The 15,992-nt window shown below is 43.8% G+C and overlaps 1 protein-coding gene and 2 pseudogenes across 11 annotated transcripts in view; 1 reads left to right on the top strand and 2 right to left on the bottom strand.

The window, feature by feature from the left end:
• Positions 1 to 1,503: 1,503 nt before the first annotated feature.
• Positions 1,504 to 2,888, top strand: LOC110743938 (annotated as a pseudogene).
• Positions 2,889 to 12,738: 9,850 nt separating this feature from the next.
• Positions 12,739 to 14,190, bottom strand: LOC103886770 (annotated as a pseudogene). The gene is made up of 2 exons (XR_650577.2): positions 14,163 to 14,190; positions 12,739 to 13,790 (listed from the first exon to the last, which is right to left on the bottom strand). The product of XR_650577.2 is annotated as an uncharacterized LOC103886770 (transcript).
• The window catches only part of HGSNAT (heparan-alpha-glucosaminide N-acetyltransferase), a 51,058-nt gene continuing 47,804 nt past the window's right edge, over positions 12,739 to 15,992 (bottom strand). For all 10 annotated transcript variants that reach the window (XR_004185804.1, XM_031669542.1, XM_031669534.1 and 7 more), the window contains one exon: positions 12,739 to 15,126. Coding sequence is in view for 9 of the 10 variants with exons in the window: in XM_031669542.1 (XP_031525402.1) it covers positions 14,945 to 15,126 (182 nt within the window). In the remaining variant the exon portion in view is untranslated. The remainder of the gene's footprint in view (positions 15,127 to 15,992) is intronic.

Raw genomic sequence — 15,992 nt, 5'->3', positions numbered from 1 at the left:
GAGACCATAACTTGTGTCGTGACAGAAAAAAAAAATCTGTTGTCTCTTTATTATGGTGAGATTGTTTTCCTTCATGAAGTCAGCAAAGAAAGGTAACTGATCTTAGGTTTTTGTGTTAGAAAAAGAAGTTACACTCTTTAGCAGTTTTCAGAATTGCATTGTTTTGTCATCTTTCCTCTGGTTTAAAAATGTTTTCATGCCATTCCCAGGCTCAGTGCTCATCTTAGTACTATTTTGAGTCAATGTACAATCTTTACCTCTAGTTTTTCTTTTGCATAATGGACTTGTGTTTTAATATAGTAAACCAGTCTGACACTGAAATACTGTATTTGATATTTTTGCATTCACGAATACTCATTTTCTTTCTACACTCATGGTAATTTAGTTTCTCCTCTGCAGTGTTTTCCCTCCCACTCGTTTTCCTGCTCCCTTGCTTAACACACGCTCATTCTATTGTGAGCTCCTTCTTGGTTAAGATGGAAAGAATCTCCTCTTTTAATTCCATTTGTGCATTCAATAAATTCCATTTCGTTTCTATAATTGTTCTTCTAAGGTTATACTAAAATCAGCCCATCTATATTTTACTTAGATCTCTAATCACTGTAATGCTTGCCTAGAAAACAAGCAATGTTGTTTTCAATCACAATTGAAAAGAAAAACAAGACTCACAACCATTCTTTAAAAGACTCATGAGATACAAAATATTTTTTTAAGTATGTGGATTGTTTTAAAAAATAAATATATCTGGGCTGGGCGCAGTGGCTCATGCCTGTAATCCCAGCACTTTGGGAGGCCGTGGAGGGCAGATCACCTGAGGTCGGGAGTTTGTGACCAGCCTGGCCAACATGGTGAAACCCTGTCTCTATTAAACATACAAAAATTAGCCAGGTGAGGTGGTGGGCACCTGTAATCCCAGCTACTCGGGAGGCTAAGGTGAGAGAATCACTTGAACCTGGGAGGCAGAGGTTGCAGTGAGCCGAGATCGTACCACTGCACTCTACTCCATCTCAGAATAAATAAATAAATAAATATGTCTGCTGCTAAGCCAGCATAGTACACTAGCAACTTCTGACACTGCCTCTTACAAGGAAGTGACTTTGGGAGTGTCATTCAGCTTTCCTGTGCCTGAGATTGCCTCACCTGTCAAATGGGAACAATAAAGCACTTCAGAGAATTGTTGTAACTGTTATACATAAAACACTGTTATAACACTCTTATGCTAGGAATGTGTATCTATATATACATATATATATATATATATATATTTTTTTTTTTTTTTTTTTTTTGAGATGGGTCTTCTGTCGCCTAGGCTGGCGGCGGCCGGATCTCAGCTCACTGCAAGCTTCTGCCTCCTGCTTGCTACACTATTCTCCTCTGCCTCAGCCTCCTGGAGACGCAGCTGGGACTACAGGCTCTCGTGACTCCTCGCTAGTTTTTTTGTATTTTTAGTAGAGATGGGGTTTCACTGTGGTAGCCAGGATGGTCTCGATCTCCTGACCTCATGATCCGCCCGTCTCGGCCTCCCAAAGTGCTGGGATTACAGGCTTGAGCCACCGCGCCCGGCCTACATATATATTTTTATAGCAAAACTCTCAGAAAAAGGGAAATTAATGGTTTGAAAACTATGGTCCACAAGAGTGGATTTCAGTTGCCATGGTACAACAGGCCTCCTGTTTTCACACAGGATCCTCTCACTCTGAATAGGATGATAAGTCATTGAAAAATGGCAAATGGCCACCAGGGATGTGACAATAGGAGTGATCTTATTATCTCAGGCCACAGTAGGATTCCTGGGCAATTGCTTTCTTCTTTATCATTATAGTTTCCTTTATTTCACTGGATGCATGTTAAAGTCCACAGATCTGATTCTCCAGCACCTGACTATAGCCAACTCGTTGGTCATTCTCTCTAAAGGAGTCCCACAAGCAACGGCCACTTTGGGGCTGAAACATTTCCTCAGTGACATTGGGTGCAAATTTGTTTTGTTTTCACAGAGTGGGCGGGGTGTGTGCATGGGCACCACCTGCCTCCTGAGTATCTTCCAGGCCATCACGATCGGCCCCACAAAGTCCAGGTGGGCAGAGCTGAAACTACAAGCTCCCAGATACACTGGGGCCTTCACCCTCCTGTGCTGGGCACTGAACATGCTGGTAAATATCGTTTTTCTTAGGAGTATGACTGACAAGTGGAGTAACAAAAATAACACATGGAAAAGAGATTTGGGATATTGTTGTGCAGTAGGTAATAACAGAATTACAGGATTAGTACATATAATGTTGTCATGATCCTACGATGTTTTGTGTTTGGGCCTCACCACCTGGGCCAGCAGCTCCATGGTCTTTATTCTGCACAGGCACAGGTAGTGGGTTCAACACCTTCACAGGACTAACCTCCCCCCCAGGTCCTCCCCTGAGTTCAGAGTGACCCAAAGCATTCTTGTTCTAGTGAGCACTTTTGCATCATTCTGTACCCTCTCCTCTGCCTTCACACCATTTTTGGCTAAGTACCCTAACCCCAGCTGGTAGCTGATGAACACGTCTACACTGACCACTGCCTGTTTCCCCACAGTCAGCCCCTTTGTCTCATGGGCAATGCCCAGGGCATTCAGGTTCAGCTCTGCCTGCTGTGGAAGGACTAGACAATCTCCTAAGCTAGTCGGATAGCTCTAGTTTATGTAGGCTGTCTTGATTGTTTCTATACTGTGCAGTCATTTACTCTCCCTGTGCCAAGGTTGAAGCACCACTGTGAGCAGTCACATGACAGAGAGTGTGATCTGGAAACAGAGCCTCTGCCTTCGTAGGATTGTCATGGGGTGAGAATGGCAGGTGTAGACTAAATGTTTTGAAAATGATTTTATTAATTTTTTTTTATGAGATTGTTTCACTCTTGTCACCCAGGCTGGAGTTCAGTGGTGCCATCTCAATTCACTGCAACCTCCACCTCCCAGGTTCAAGCGATTCTGCTACCTCAGCCTCCCAAGTAGCTGGGATTACAAGCACCTGCCGCCACGCCCGGCTAATTTTTTGTATTTTTAGTACAGATGGGGTTTCACCATGTTGGCCAGGCTGGTCACGAACTCCTGACCTCAGGTGATCCACCTGCCTCAGTTTCCCAAAGTGCTGATATAACTTTCATTTATTAAACATTTTAGTGAAGAAGTTTAGAGGTTAAAAACTATTTTCTCTTTTTTAAATGGGCCTCTAATAACTTGGAGACAATGGAAAGCTTATGTGAGTATGTAATGTAAAACCGATTAATTTAAAATATCCTGAAATTAACTGGACACAGAAATATAAGAAGAGTTTAATAAGATGGAAAAGACTGAGTAATTATCAAGAAAGTGAAAAGGAAGAGCAGGAACACCACAGCAAGTGACCTGGAATGATACATGAGGGAAAACAGTGTATCAGATACTGCGGGACATCAAAGACCAGTTTTGTCATTTTACCTTAAATCCTGAAAAGAAAGTTAATCATTTGAGATATGTGATTTTTTTGTGGGAAGAGAGTAGCATATTTTTCAAATATTTTCAGGTAAAAGTAAACAGAATGGCCTGGGTGGGGCAAAGTGAGCACGAGAATCTTTTTTTTTTTTTTTTTTTTTTTGGAGTCTCACTTTGTTTCCCAGGCTGGAGTGCAATGGCGTGATCTCAGCTCACTACAACCTCTGCCTCCTGGGTTCAAGCGATTCTCCTGCCTCAGCCTCCCGACTAGCTGGGATTACAGGCGCCCACCACCAAACTCAGCTAATTTTCATATGTTTTAGTAAAGACAGGGTTTCACCATGTTGGCCAGGCGGGTCTCAAACTCCTGACCTCAGGTGATCCGCCTACCTCAGCCTCCCAAAAAGCTGAGATTACAGGCCTGAGTCACTGCGCCCAGTCAAGAATCTTATCAAGAAGTTTTAATTAGAATTTGATTCACAGTTAATAAATATGAGAATTGTGGCCGGGCATGGTGGCTCATGTCTGTAATCCCAGTACTTTGGGAGGCCAAGGTAGGTGGATCACCTGAGGTCAGGAGTTGGAGACCAGCCTGACCAACATGGTGAAACCCTGTCTGTACTAAAAATTACAAAAATTAGCCAGGTGTGGTGGTGCATGCCTGTAATCCCAGCTACTTGGGAGGCTGAGGTGGGAGGATCGGTTGAACCAGGAGTCAAGGGGCTGCAGTGAGCCGAAATTGTGCCATTGCACTCCAGCATGGGTGACAGAATGAGACTCGATCTCAAAAAAAAAAAAAAAAAAAAGAGGGAGAGTATCATAGAGAAAACCAACTGGTTTTTGGAACACTTTGAAGGTAGAATATTCTGTATGCTTATCTCTCAAGCGATAATCTCAATTAGCCTGCTCCAAAAAAGAAGTGGGATGAACCACACATTCTGAACCTTGGGAAGGAATCTATGGTGCAACCGTCCACCGTCCATGGAGGAACCGTCCACCATCCATGGAGGAACTGAAGACAAGGTATATGGGAAAAATGCCCATGGCTTCATTTTTTAGGGAAGATAATTGCTGGTTTGAAATAATAAGGAGGAACTTTTGACAGAATCATAAGATAAAATGTACAATTCTTTGACCACAGTGAAAAATTTCAACAGACCCTTTGTGATTATATTGGTGATAACACAGATAACATTTATTGATGATTCAAAAATTTCAACAATACGACACACACGCTTGTCCTAATTGACATATGTTGAACCTGAGCTTTATATCACATTTTTCAGCACAACGAAACCATTGAAATATTTTGCTCTCAAAGAAAGTTTTTTTTTTGTTTTATTTTTGTTTTTGAGACAGAGTCTCCCACTGTCGCCCAGGCTGGAGTGCAGTGGCACGATCTCTGCTCACAGCAAGCTCCACCTCCCGGGTTCACACCATTCTCCTGCCTCAACCTCCTGAGTAGCTGAGTAACTACAGGCTCCCGCCACCATGCCCAGCTAATTTTTTTGTATTTTTAGTAGAGACAAAGTGTCATTGTAGCCAGGATGGTCTCGATCTCCTGACCTCGTGATCCACCCACCTCGGCCTCCCAAAGTGCTGGGATTACAGGCGTGAGCCACTGTGCCTGGCCTCAAAGAAAGTTTTAACAAACATAAAATATTTTAATCAAAGAGATTAGCTTTGTTACCCATAATGCAATAATATTTTTAAATAATATATTAAAGAATTTTAAATTTTAAAGATTAAAACTAGGCAATATTCCTAATAAATATTATTTTTTGGACTGAAAGACAATATAACTCCTCCAAATCCAAGTTGTGCACTCTATTTGATTGAAGAGTTTTAGGCAAAATAAGATAACTGCAAATTCAGTTAATAGAATAGAGGATGCCGACAATATGCGTGCTAGATGTCAGTCTCTGGAACTTATATATAGAAGCATAGGCTAAATGCCATAATGTGTAACAATAAAGCATAAGGTAGATAATAAAATATGGAACAATTATTACATAGAATATAACAAAAATGAATAAAATTATGATAAAATACACAGACCTAGTGCAATGTTGAGGAAAAGATGAAGAGACTAACTTAAATATTAATAAACACAATTGAAACAATTGGTAGTTTTTAAACCCCTAGAGACTAATATAAACAACCTTATGGTAATAAATTAGAAAACAGAGAAAAATGATTTCTATATAATATATTCTCCATTCTATGGCTGCACTGATCACTGCCTATTTTCCCACAGTCAGCCCCTTTGTCCTCATGGGCCATTCCCAGGGCATCCAGGCTTAAGTCTGCCTGCTGTGGAAAGACTAGACAATCTCCTAAGCTAGTCAGATAGCTCTAGCTTATGTGGGCTGCCTTGACTGCTTCTATGCGGTGCAGTTATTTACTCTCCCCACGCCGAGGTTGAAGCACCACTGTGAGCAGTCACATGACAGAGAGCCTCTGCCCTCCTAGGAGGTGTCAACTCAACTCAACTGGGAATAATTAGAAACTAAAACAAAAATTTTTTTTTTTTTTTTTTTTTGAGACGGAGTCTCGCGCTGTCGCCCAGGCTGGAGTGCAGTGGCGCGATCTCGGCTCACTGCAAGCTCCGCCTCCCGGGTTCACGCCATTCTCCTGCCTCAGCCTCCTGAGTAGCTGGGACTACAGGCGCCCACCACCGCACCCGGCTAATTTTTTGTATTTTTAGTAGAGACGGGGTTTCACTGTGGTCTCGATCTCCTGACCTTGTGATCCGCCCGCCTCGGCCTCCCAAAGTGCTGGGATTACAGGCGTGAGCCACCGCGCCCGGCCAAAAAAAAATTTTTTTTTTAATATTTGGAAGCATTCACCAAAAGTGGTCATTGTTTTCAATGACACTTTTTCCCATATTTTTCAAGTTTAGGTATTCATCTTTCAAATTTATTTCATTAATCATGAAAAAAAAGAAAAGCCATGGAAAGATTGTGTGTGCTATTAAATCCACTATACCCAAACTTTTAAAATAGGCCAGGAAGAATTATGGATTTTGACATAAAATTACTAGCTAAGTATACAAAATGATGACAGATGGTTTATTTCAGAAATAGAGTATGCTAATAAGAAAATCAAATCTATCATCCAGTACATTGCAAATAAATGAGACAACTCCATTCACTGAGGAAATCATTTTATACCCTTGTAAATGTCTTTTATATGTAAATTAACTTAAGACAAATATTCTGAGGACATTTCAATTATTAGTGATGACACATCAGGATAAAGAAATGATACAAGAGGGCAATGAGCACAGAAGACATTCTTAACACCAACTTCACCCCTGTTAGCATGGGTATAGTTTAGAAGACAGATAAGTGTGGGTGAAAACGTGGGGAAACTAGAACCCCATGCAATGCTGGGGGGTGGTGAAATGAGGCAGCCATCTTGGAAAACATTCTGGAAGTTTCTCCCAAGGTTAACATAGGGCTATCATATGGCCCAGCAATTCCACTCCTGAAGATATACCCAACAGAAATGAAAACATATGCCCACACAAAGACTTCATATGCTTTTCATATGAGGGTTATTAATTATAGCCAAATAGTGGAAACCACCCAAATATCCATCAATGGAAGACTAGATACACAGCTGAGGCATATTCATACAATGGATATGTACTCAGCCGTACAAAGGAAAGAAACACTGATATGTGCCTCTACATATCAGTGACGGTTATTGAAAACAACACGATCAATGACAAAAATGCCCAGAACAGGCAAATCCACAGGAACAGAAAGTGGGTTAGTGGTTGCCAGGGCCTTAGGGAGTGAGGAGGAGCAAAGGAAGTGAGCGCTTAATGGGTGTGGGGTTTCTTTTGGGGGTGTCATACTGTTCTGGAACTATGTAGTGATGATTGTAAAAATCTTGTGAACACAACAAAAAGCACTGAGTTGTAAATTCTTATTTTTTTTTTGAGACGGAGTCTTGCTCTGTCACCCAGGCTGGAGTACAGTGGCGCAATCTCAGCTCACTGTAAGCTCCACCTCCCGGGTTCACGACATTCTCCCACCTCAGCCTCCCAAGTAGCTGGGACTACAGGCGCCCGCCACCTCGCCCGGCTAATTTTTTGTATTTTTTTAGTAGATGGGGTTTCACCGTGTTAGCCAGAACGGTCTCAATCTCCTGACCTCGTGATCTGCCCGTCTCGGCCTCCCAAAGTGCTGGGATTACACTGAGTTGTAAATTCTAACATGATTAATATATTAAATGTTATATAAATTTTATCTTAATAAAAAGAATTAAATAAACTCCAAACCATTGCGTCAAAAGTGGAAATAGCTTTTCATCTATAAATGTGGCAAAAAACTCATCAACATGAAATTAACAGAATGGAAAATTGAAATGAGTAAAGTAGAGTCAACAAATTCCCATTGATGTTTTGCAGTCACTCAGGAGAGCCAAGAAAAGACACACCCAGGCTTTAGTTATGCATTTGATGCAATTTTCTGTCATAGAAATTTATCTAGTCCTAGTAGTTGAATCGATTGGGCATATTGATGTGACCTTAAAAATGCTTACAATATATCTTTTTTTAAAAATTAAGTCTGGCATTCATAAAGATGTTATAACACATGTTAAAATATTTTATTTAACTTATAAGAGATTAGCAGATATGATAACCAGTAGAAAAAAAGAACCCAACAAACAGCTAGAGGAATATTAACCAGGAGTATTTAAATGAGTATGTAAATGGGAAGAAAGCTCATTTCCTTACTATGTGAGAGGAGAGAAAATTGACCCTGGACTGGACAAGGCATTGTGCGTGTCTATCAGTGACCTAAAACTTACAAAGGGTTGCAAAAATACTCACAGAGAGTGCAGGCTAGAGTCAGATAACCTGGTGTGGTATCTTCTAAACAGGGTAAAGTTTTCCACTGAAGAACACATTTTTTTCTTTTTTCTTTTTTTTTTTTTTTTTTTTTTTTTTTTGAGATAGAGTCTCACTCTGTCACCCAGGCTAGAGGGCAATGGTGCAATCTCAGCTCACTGCAACCTCTACCTGCTGGGCTCAAGCAATCCTCCCACCTCAGCCTCCCAAGTAACTGTGACCATAAGCGATGCCACCGCACCCAGCTAATTTTTTGTATTTTTGCTAGAGATGGGTTTTTGTCGTGTTCCCCAGGCTGGTCTCAAACTCCTGAGCTCAAGTGATCCACCTGCCTCAGCCTCCCGAAGCGTTGGTATTACAGGCATGAGCCACCACCACCAGCCAGAGCGCATTTCTTTCTATAATAAATAGTCAAATGAAAAGTTAGGTTTGGTCACTAGGGCAACAAGGTCCTAACACGGGCACTTCTAGGCCAAGTGTACACCAATGGCATCCCAGTGAGGGGCTGGCCCACAGGAACACAGCAGTGGAACTGAGCACTGGCATCTTGAATGGCCCAGGCCAGGGGCAGGATCAAGCCGGGCCAATCGGAGCAAAGCTCCCTGTCTTCATCCTTTTTGTGTTGCTGTCACACAACCTAAGAATGGATAATCTATAAAGAAAAGAGGTTTATTTAGCTCAGGGTTCTGCAGGCTGTGAACTGTAAGAGGCATGGGGCTGGCATCTGCTCCGCTTCTAGAGAGGGCCTCATGCTGCCTCCACTCATGGTGGAGAGTGGGAGGGGAGTGGGTGTGTGCAAAGAGATCACATGGCAAGAGGGGAATCAAGAGAGAAACCAAGAGAGCCAGACTCTTTCTAACAACGTGCCCTTGCAGAAAATAATGAGAGTGAGAACTCACCCCCGGAAGAGGGCATTCTTTATGAGGGTCCACACCCATGACCTAAAATCCCCCACTAGGCTCCATCTCCCAACCCTGCCACATTGGCATCAAATTTCACATGAGATTTTTGATTTTTGTTTTTCTGACAGGGAGTCTCACTCTGTCGCCCAGGCTGGAATGCAGTGGCGCGATCTTGGCTCACTGCAACCTCCACCTCGCGGGTTCAAGCGATTCTCCTGCCTCACCCTCCCAAGTAGCTGGGACTACAGGTGTGCAACACAACCCAGGGCTAATTTTTGTATTTTTAGTAGAGACAGGGTTTTGCCATGTTGTCCAGGGTGGTGTCACACTCCTGACCTCAAGTGATCCCCCCACCTCAGTCTCCGAAAGTGCTGTGATTATAGGTGTGAGCCACTGCACCCAGCTCAACATGAATTTTGTTGGGGACAAATCACATCCAAGCCACACCATTCACTAAACCTCGTGTCTAGAAAAAGGAGACTTTTAGAGCTCCTATAGGCTTAGGAAGCTGCCTGGCACCCTCAGCAGGAGCAGAGCTGCCATTCTCCCGAACCCTGTGGACCCCTCCTGTGGGAGATCCACTGTGGCCAGTGGCTTGGCCCATGAGCACCTGATTTCCTCACTGCCACTGTTGAGGATCTGGTGGCTGGTACCCTGGTGGGTAATGAAGCCCACAACAGCCACAAAAGGTGCAACTATATTGTAATATAATATAAAGTGTATATATAAAAATTATACATAATAGGCATTATAGAGTGTAGGCACATATATATATAAATATTCTGGCCAAAGACATGTATTCATTCAAGTGGTTACTAGTTATTAAATATTCATGATCAGACTTATTTATAAATACATTTTATTACAAACACAATTACCCATCTCAGATGAAACACCTAATCTGTCTAATGATTACACACTTTACAGAGCTTCATAGAGTTATCAGTGGCTGAATAAATGCTTTTCGAGGTAAAATATATTCCATATAAAGTCTTATCCAAGAGATAGACTCAAAACCCTTGTAAGTCTTTTTTCTTTTTTTTTTTTTTTTTGAGATGGAGTTTCAATCTTTCGCCCAGGCGGAAGTGAAGTGGTACAATCTCCGCTCACTGCAACCTCCAGCCCCCAGGTTCAAATGATTCTCCTGCCTCAGCCGCCCAAGTAACTGGGATTACAGGCACCCACCACCACATCTGGCTAATTTTTGTATTTTTAGTAGAGACAGGGTTTCACCACGTTGGCCAGGCTGGTCTCGAACTCCTGATCTCAGGTGATCCACCTGCCTCGGCCTCCCAAAGTGCTGGAATTACAGGTGTGAGCCACCATGCCCGGCCTGAACCCATGTAAGCCTTGCAAGCACTTTCATGGACTGCATTAAGATAAAAATGGGTGTCTCCCTCCTTCCCAGTGAAGTAAAAAAAAAAAAGTTAAAAATGGGTGTCCCATCAAATGCAACAATCTTAACCTCATTCTCATGAGTAGCAACATTTGAGGTTTTCTCCTGTTCATCAAAAGCTCAAACGACACGCTCTGCTACCTGTGGCGTTTTCATAAAGAGCTGGCAAGAGGCTGCCTAACTCACCTGAAGTACAATCAGATGTACTGTCTTTGAGACATCAGTTTACCACTTACCAGCCATGCAATCCTATCTATTTATGTATTCCATCTAAGTGGCAGTTTCCTCATATAAAATAAGGATAATGAGTTCCTCCATTGTTGAGTTAGCCCAAAGAATAAGTCACTTGGAGCCTACAACCTGCTGTTAGCACAGGGCTTGGCACAGTGTGCCTTGAGTAAACAGTGCATCTGTCTGCTGTATACTCCAGATACTCACGTGTGCCTCCCAAAGATGCACCTGGGCTGGGTCCTCATGTAATTCCTGGATTATTGCGTCCCAGGCTACGAAACCACACCCTACTGAGCTTTGTAGAGCACCAATCAGAGGAGGAGGACGGAGCTGGGAGAGTGAAGTGCAATCCACGCTGGTTTCCTCTCTTCCCCACTGCCTGGTGACCCATACACTCCACCTCTTCCCACCATCAGTCAAGGCAGCAGGACCTGGCTTGGTTTTGCCTGCTTTGCAAAGACAACCTAAGAATGAGATAAATACTACTGGGATTGTGCTTAGAATTCATTGAATATGTGCTTCTATAATACAAAAGCCTTCATTGTCACATAATGTTCATTAATACCCATACTTAGAGAACTTTCATTGGTCATATGTCACCCAAACAAATTTTGGATTTACTATAGAAAGCCATGAAGCACCCTAAGCATTAGCTCAGTAAGCACAGACCATGGTGATTCACACCTGTCTGAGTCAGGGACTGACATAAGATTGCACCATCCCCTGTGCAGGGATGTGGGGGCACAAGGGGCCAGAAGGGGCTGGGGTGGGGAGAGGGTTTCAGTGGTGGGATTTTTCTCTAAGGGTTGTGCTGCCTTCTCCCCTGTGGGCATCCCAGCTTTTGGAGAGCACCCAGGATCTGGAACTTACTCCTTTCTGCCTGTTTGCCACCACTCTAGACCCTACAGTCCTCTGCATTTCCACCTACCCTGCACCTAGAGCTCCCCGCGCACCCCAGGGGACCACAAAGGATGGTTAACTGGGCACCTGTCTCCAAAGAGTTACTCTCCTCTCTCAAATACCCGTTCATACTTGGCTTAATCTTTCAAGATACATTTTATGACCTATAGCAGCAGTATATTCACTTTATTGTAAGTAGGAATTAGGAATATAAATGCAAAAAAAAAAAAATGTCACATTTTCTCTTCCCATTCTACAGAATAGAATTTTTTTGCTCCATTACATAGGAGCTCGCACTTCCCTGCCTCCCTGTGAGATGCCATGCACCTGTTGCAGCTGCCAGCAGTTGTTGCCCCATGACCATTCCCCTGCTCTACCCCTTACCCCAACACACTCCCTCTTCCCTTCCCAAAGGAACCCAGTCTTGTGCAGGGGGTTGCCTTCCTCCACACAGCCACAGGCTCGGACACTTCCCTGTCCCTGCTGGTCTTGGGACAAGCAAGGCGCTTCTAGCGGATGGGACAGGAGGGGAGGCTGCTGAGAGGCTTCTGGGAAGCATTTCCTGTTGAAGGGGATTATGGCACACCCTTCGTGGGAGGAGAGGGGATGCCTGGTGTCCAGCACCTGGGCCAGCGGCAGCTGCCTCCACTAGCTGACAGCAAGCTCGGGCTGGGTCTTGCCTCCTGCGGGACTTAGAGAAGCTCCCCTGTAGGCCAGCTGACTCCAGAGTTCCTTCCTTACAGCTCAAGACACCCAAGTTGATGTAACCCACAGTTTGAGAAACACTTCTAGAAAATTCACCTGGAGAGGCCCAGCTCAGCTTTCCCTGCTGAACTTTGGGATGACACAGCTGGGACCATCCACAGTGACTCACTGCAAGAAAAGGGTGGCAGGAGGAGGAATAACGACTGTCCCCACACAGCCTCATGAACATTTCATGGGCACCCCGGACACATGCTCATCTTATTAGCACTTAAATATTTATTTTAAAAATCCACATCACTTTGCTTTAAAAATGTTTATTTAGCGCCTGCAATGTACAAGGCACTGTGTTTGGCGCCATGAGGAATACAGAAACCAACAAGGCATGATTCTTGCCTTAGGAAGCTCACGGTCTAGCGTGGGAAATTAGAAATTGCACATGCACACAGGTAACTGTCACACCAGGCAGGAAGCACTAAATGCTGAGATTGATACCAACATTACAAGAACCCAGAGGAAGAAAACACTATTTGGGGATGAGAATGAGATTAGAGAAGGTCCCTTAGAAGTAGGGGGTTTAAACATGACAGATCAAATGTAGATAGGAAAAAATTCAGAGGAAAATGTAATCAGGGAAGGCTCTAATTGAAACCAGAAGCAGGAGGTACTTCTGTGATATGATGGAGGCAGAGGAAGCCCGCTGGGTTGGATTCAGAGGGGAGGGGAGGGGAGGGGCAGGAGGGAGTAGAGTGGGAGGGGAGGCTGGAAAGATGCATGGGGATCAAGACGGGAAGGTGAGTATGTGAGTATGTGTGCCAGGCAATGGCGTTTCCGTTTCAATGGAGGTTTCTCAAAGAGAGGTGATCTGGCTGGAGAAAGCTTAATCTGGTGGCAGTGGCTTTAAGAATGGGGGAACAAGGGAAGGAGGCCGGTTTGAAAATAACAACAAGGGTCTGGACTCGAGTGATGCGGCAGTGACCATGAGAACAGAGCAGTTGCAGTTGGAAGACGGAGTCAGAACTGGGGAGATCCGGTGGAGGTGAGGCAGGCAGAAAGATGATGGCAGGTTTGTACCTAGAGACGCATGATCCATTCACAAAGCCAGGGAAACCTAAACAGGAAACACTCTGAATTTGAGGAGAGGAGGGTAGGGCTGAGTCTGAGACATGGCTGGCCTCCAGGTGGAGGGGTCAAGCAGGCAGGTACAAGCTGGATGAGAATTCAGGGCAGAGGGCAGAGCTGGAAACAGACCAAAAGCTGCCATGCAGTGGCGAGGCTGGAAGCAGCGGCACAGGCCAAGGGCTGTCTCGCCGGAGAAGGGTGGGTACAGCACAACCCTGTGGCCACGTTTTCCTCACATAGGAAATTCCCACAGAACACTGAGAAGGGTGACGATGCCTCCCATGAACAGTGCCGTGTGTCTCTGCGTCCCCGATTTCACACCTAAGAAACAATGTCTTCAGCTGTGTGATGACAAGTAGGAACACTGCCTCCATTGTGGAGGGTCATCTCTCCAATGAGAGTTTTTAAATTTTTCATTATTATTTATTTTGAAGAGTTTTCTGTAATGAAACTGTTTCTTCTGAAGATTTCAGAAAAGCTTTCGATGTCTGTCACCTCACCATGTCTAAGAGGTGGAAGGGAACTGAAAGTCATCTTCCCGCTCATTTCACAAGTGAGGAAGCCAAGGCCCAGGCGGGCCAAGGGTCTTGCCCAGCATCTCACCCAGCAGGGATGGCTCAGCTGGACCCATGAGCAAGGACAGTGCCTGCCCTCCCCAAGTCACTCCCCTGGGCAGTGGCTGCCATCCAGATGCACAGAGAGATGGGGAGGAAGGAAGATGATGGACAGACATACAGATACATAGGCAAGAGGGAATGGGAATAACACATAGATATTTTAACTTTTCAAGAGAGGAAAAGGAAAAAATGGCTTGTGATAGACATTTTTTGGACCCACCAAAGCCTTGCATATCTGAAAAGAAAATTACTTTGGCTTTCTGGAAACATTACACTGCATTTAATCAAAAAAATAGACTAAATTATGACACATCACATCCAGTAAGCTTCATAGCAGCCGCAGTAGGAGTGACGGCATTTCATGTTGGTGTCCGCATAAGCGTGGAAAGGAAGTTTGCAGGGAAATAAGGTCAGCAAGAACCAGACCTCAGATTGTTTCACCCAACACAAGAAAAACACCCATGGCAATTCCCTTTTGGAAAGTTAAAGCTGATCTCCTTGGAATGAAGTTCCAAATACATCCATTTCCACAGAAGATGGAGGAAAAAAGACAATTACATTTCAAATCTGTAAGTCACAAATAGACAGGCAGAGTTCTGGCGAGCCGTGTCACAGTTAACCAGCTTGAGGACATCAGCGTCTTCCCCCAGAGTCTGTAAACACACAGCTAGTCGATTTCCTAATGAATGCTTCCCTTTAACGAAGGCCGCTTCAGTCCACCCTGCAGGCCTGCTAGAGTCTTCCAGCAGCACATCTCAGTGGCAACCATCAGATTTTCCAAAAAATCTTCTTTCTATAGAGGATGTAGGCAATGAGCACCCAGAGGGCAGTGGCAACGAGGTTCTGAGTCAGGTGCTCCTTGTGGGACTGGTTGTCTTTCAGCTTCCACTGAAAGGGGAAGTAGTTCTCAAACACCTCGTGGCCGACGTACACCAGAATAGAATTCATTCCTTAAGGAGAGAGACATACAGAAGATCATGTTTCTCACAGATGAGTCATATCTGACCGTCTATTTAATTCTTGAAACCAGTTCAATGAAAAAACAAAAAGTGTGCACTTCCATTGCTGGCTACTGCCAAAAATAAGTAATGCATATCTTAGGTATTTAAGTATAAACCATATAAAAAATTATTGAAAGGCCTGGTGCAGTGGCTCACGCCTATAATCCCAGCACTTTGGGAGGCCAAAGTGGGTGGATCGCTTAAGGCCAGGAGTTCGAGACCAGCCTGGCCAACATGGTGAAACCCCCTCTCTACTAAAAATACAAAATTGGCTGGGTGTGGTGGGGTGCGCCTGTAATCCCAGCTTCTTGGGAGGCTGAGGCACAAGAATCACTTGAACCTGGGAGGCGGAGGTTGCAGTGAGCCTAAATCACACCACTGCACTCCAGCCTGGGCAACAGAGCAAGACTCTGTCTCAAAAAAATAAAAAGGATATTAGAAAATATTCATTTTATAACAGCGTAATTCTTGAATACTAAATCTCAAAGGAAAGCTAAAATTGTTGTTATAACTTATATTTTCTAGGCAGAAAATCTGCCTAGAAATGTAACTATTCCTCGAATCAAACAGCTGAAATGAGGCATTGAAATGATCTGGTGTGTTTCTAAGTCCTTGGGTGGAACTGCATCCAAATCATTCCATTTATCCCTTGATATCACCTCTTCGTATTTCTTCTAATGCACAATCTCTACAGTAGTGGATTTATATTAAGAAAGCAAGCATAGTCCCATTATTAAGAACCAGAAACTGGATAATGTGCCCCGAATCATTTCTGCTCCTCCACAATTTGGTATAGCCTGAAGAAACAGGTGGAG

Source organism: Papio anubis, chromosome 8 (genome assembly GCF_008728515.1).
Source record: "Papio anubis isolate 15944 chromosome 8, Panubis1.0, whole genome shotgun sequence".
NCBI lineage: Eukaryota > Metazoa > Chordata > Mammalia > Primates > Cercopithecidae > Papio > Papio anubis.
The sequence above is the reverse complement of the archived record's forward strand: the minus strand, read 5'-3'. Positions and strand labels throughout refer to the sequence as shown.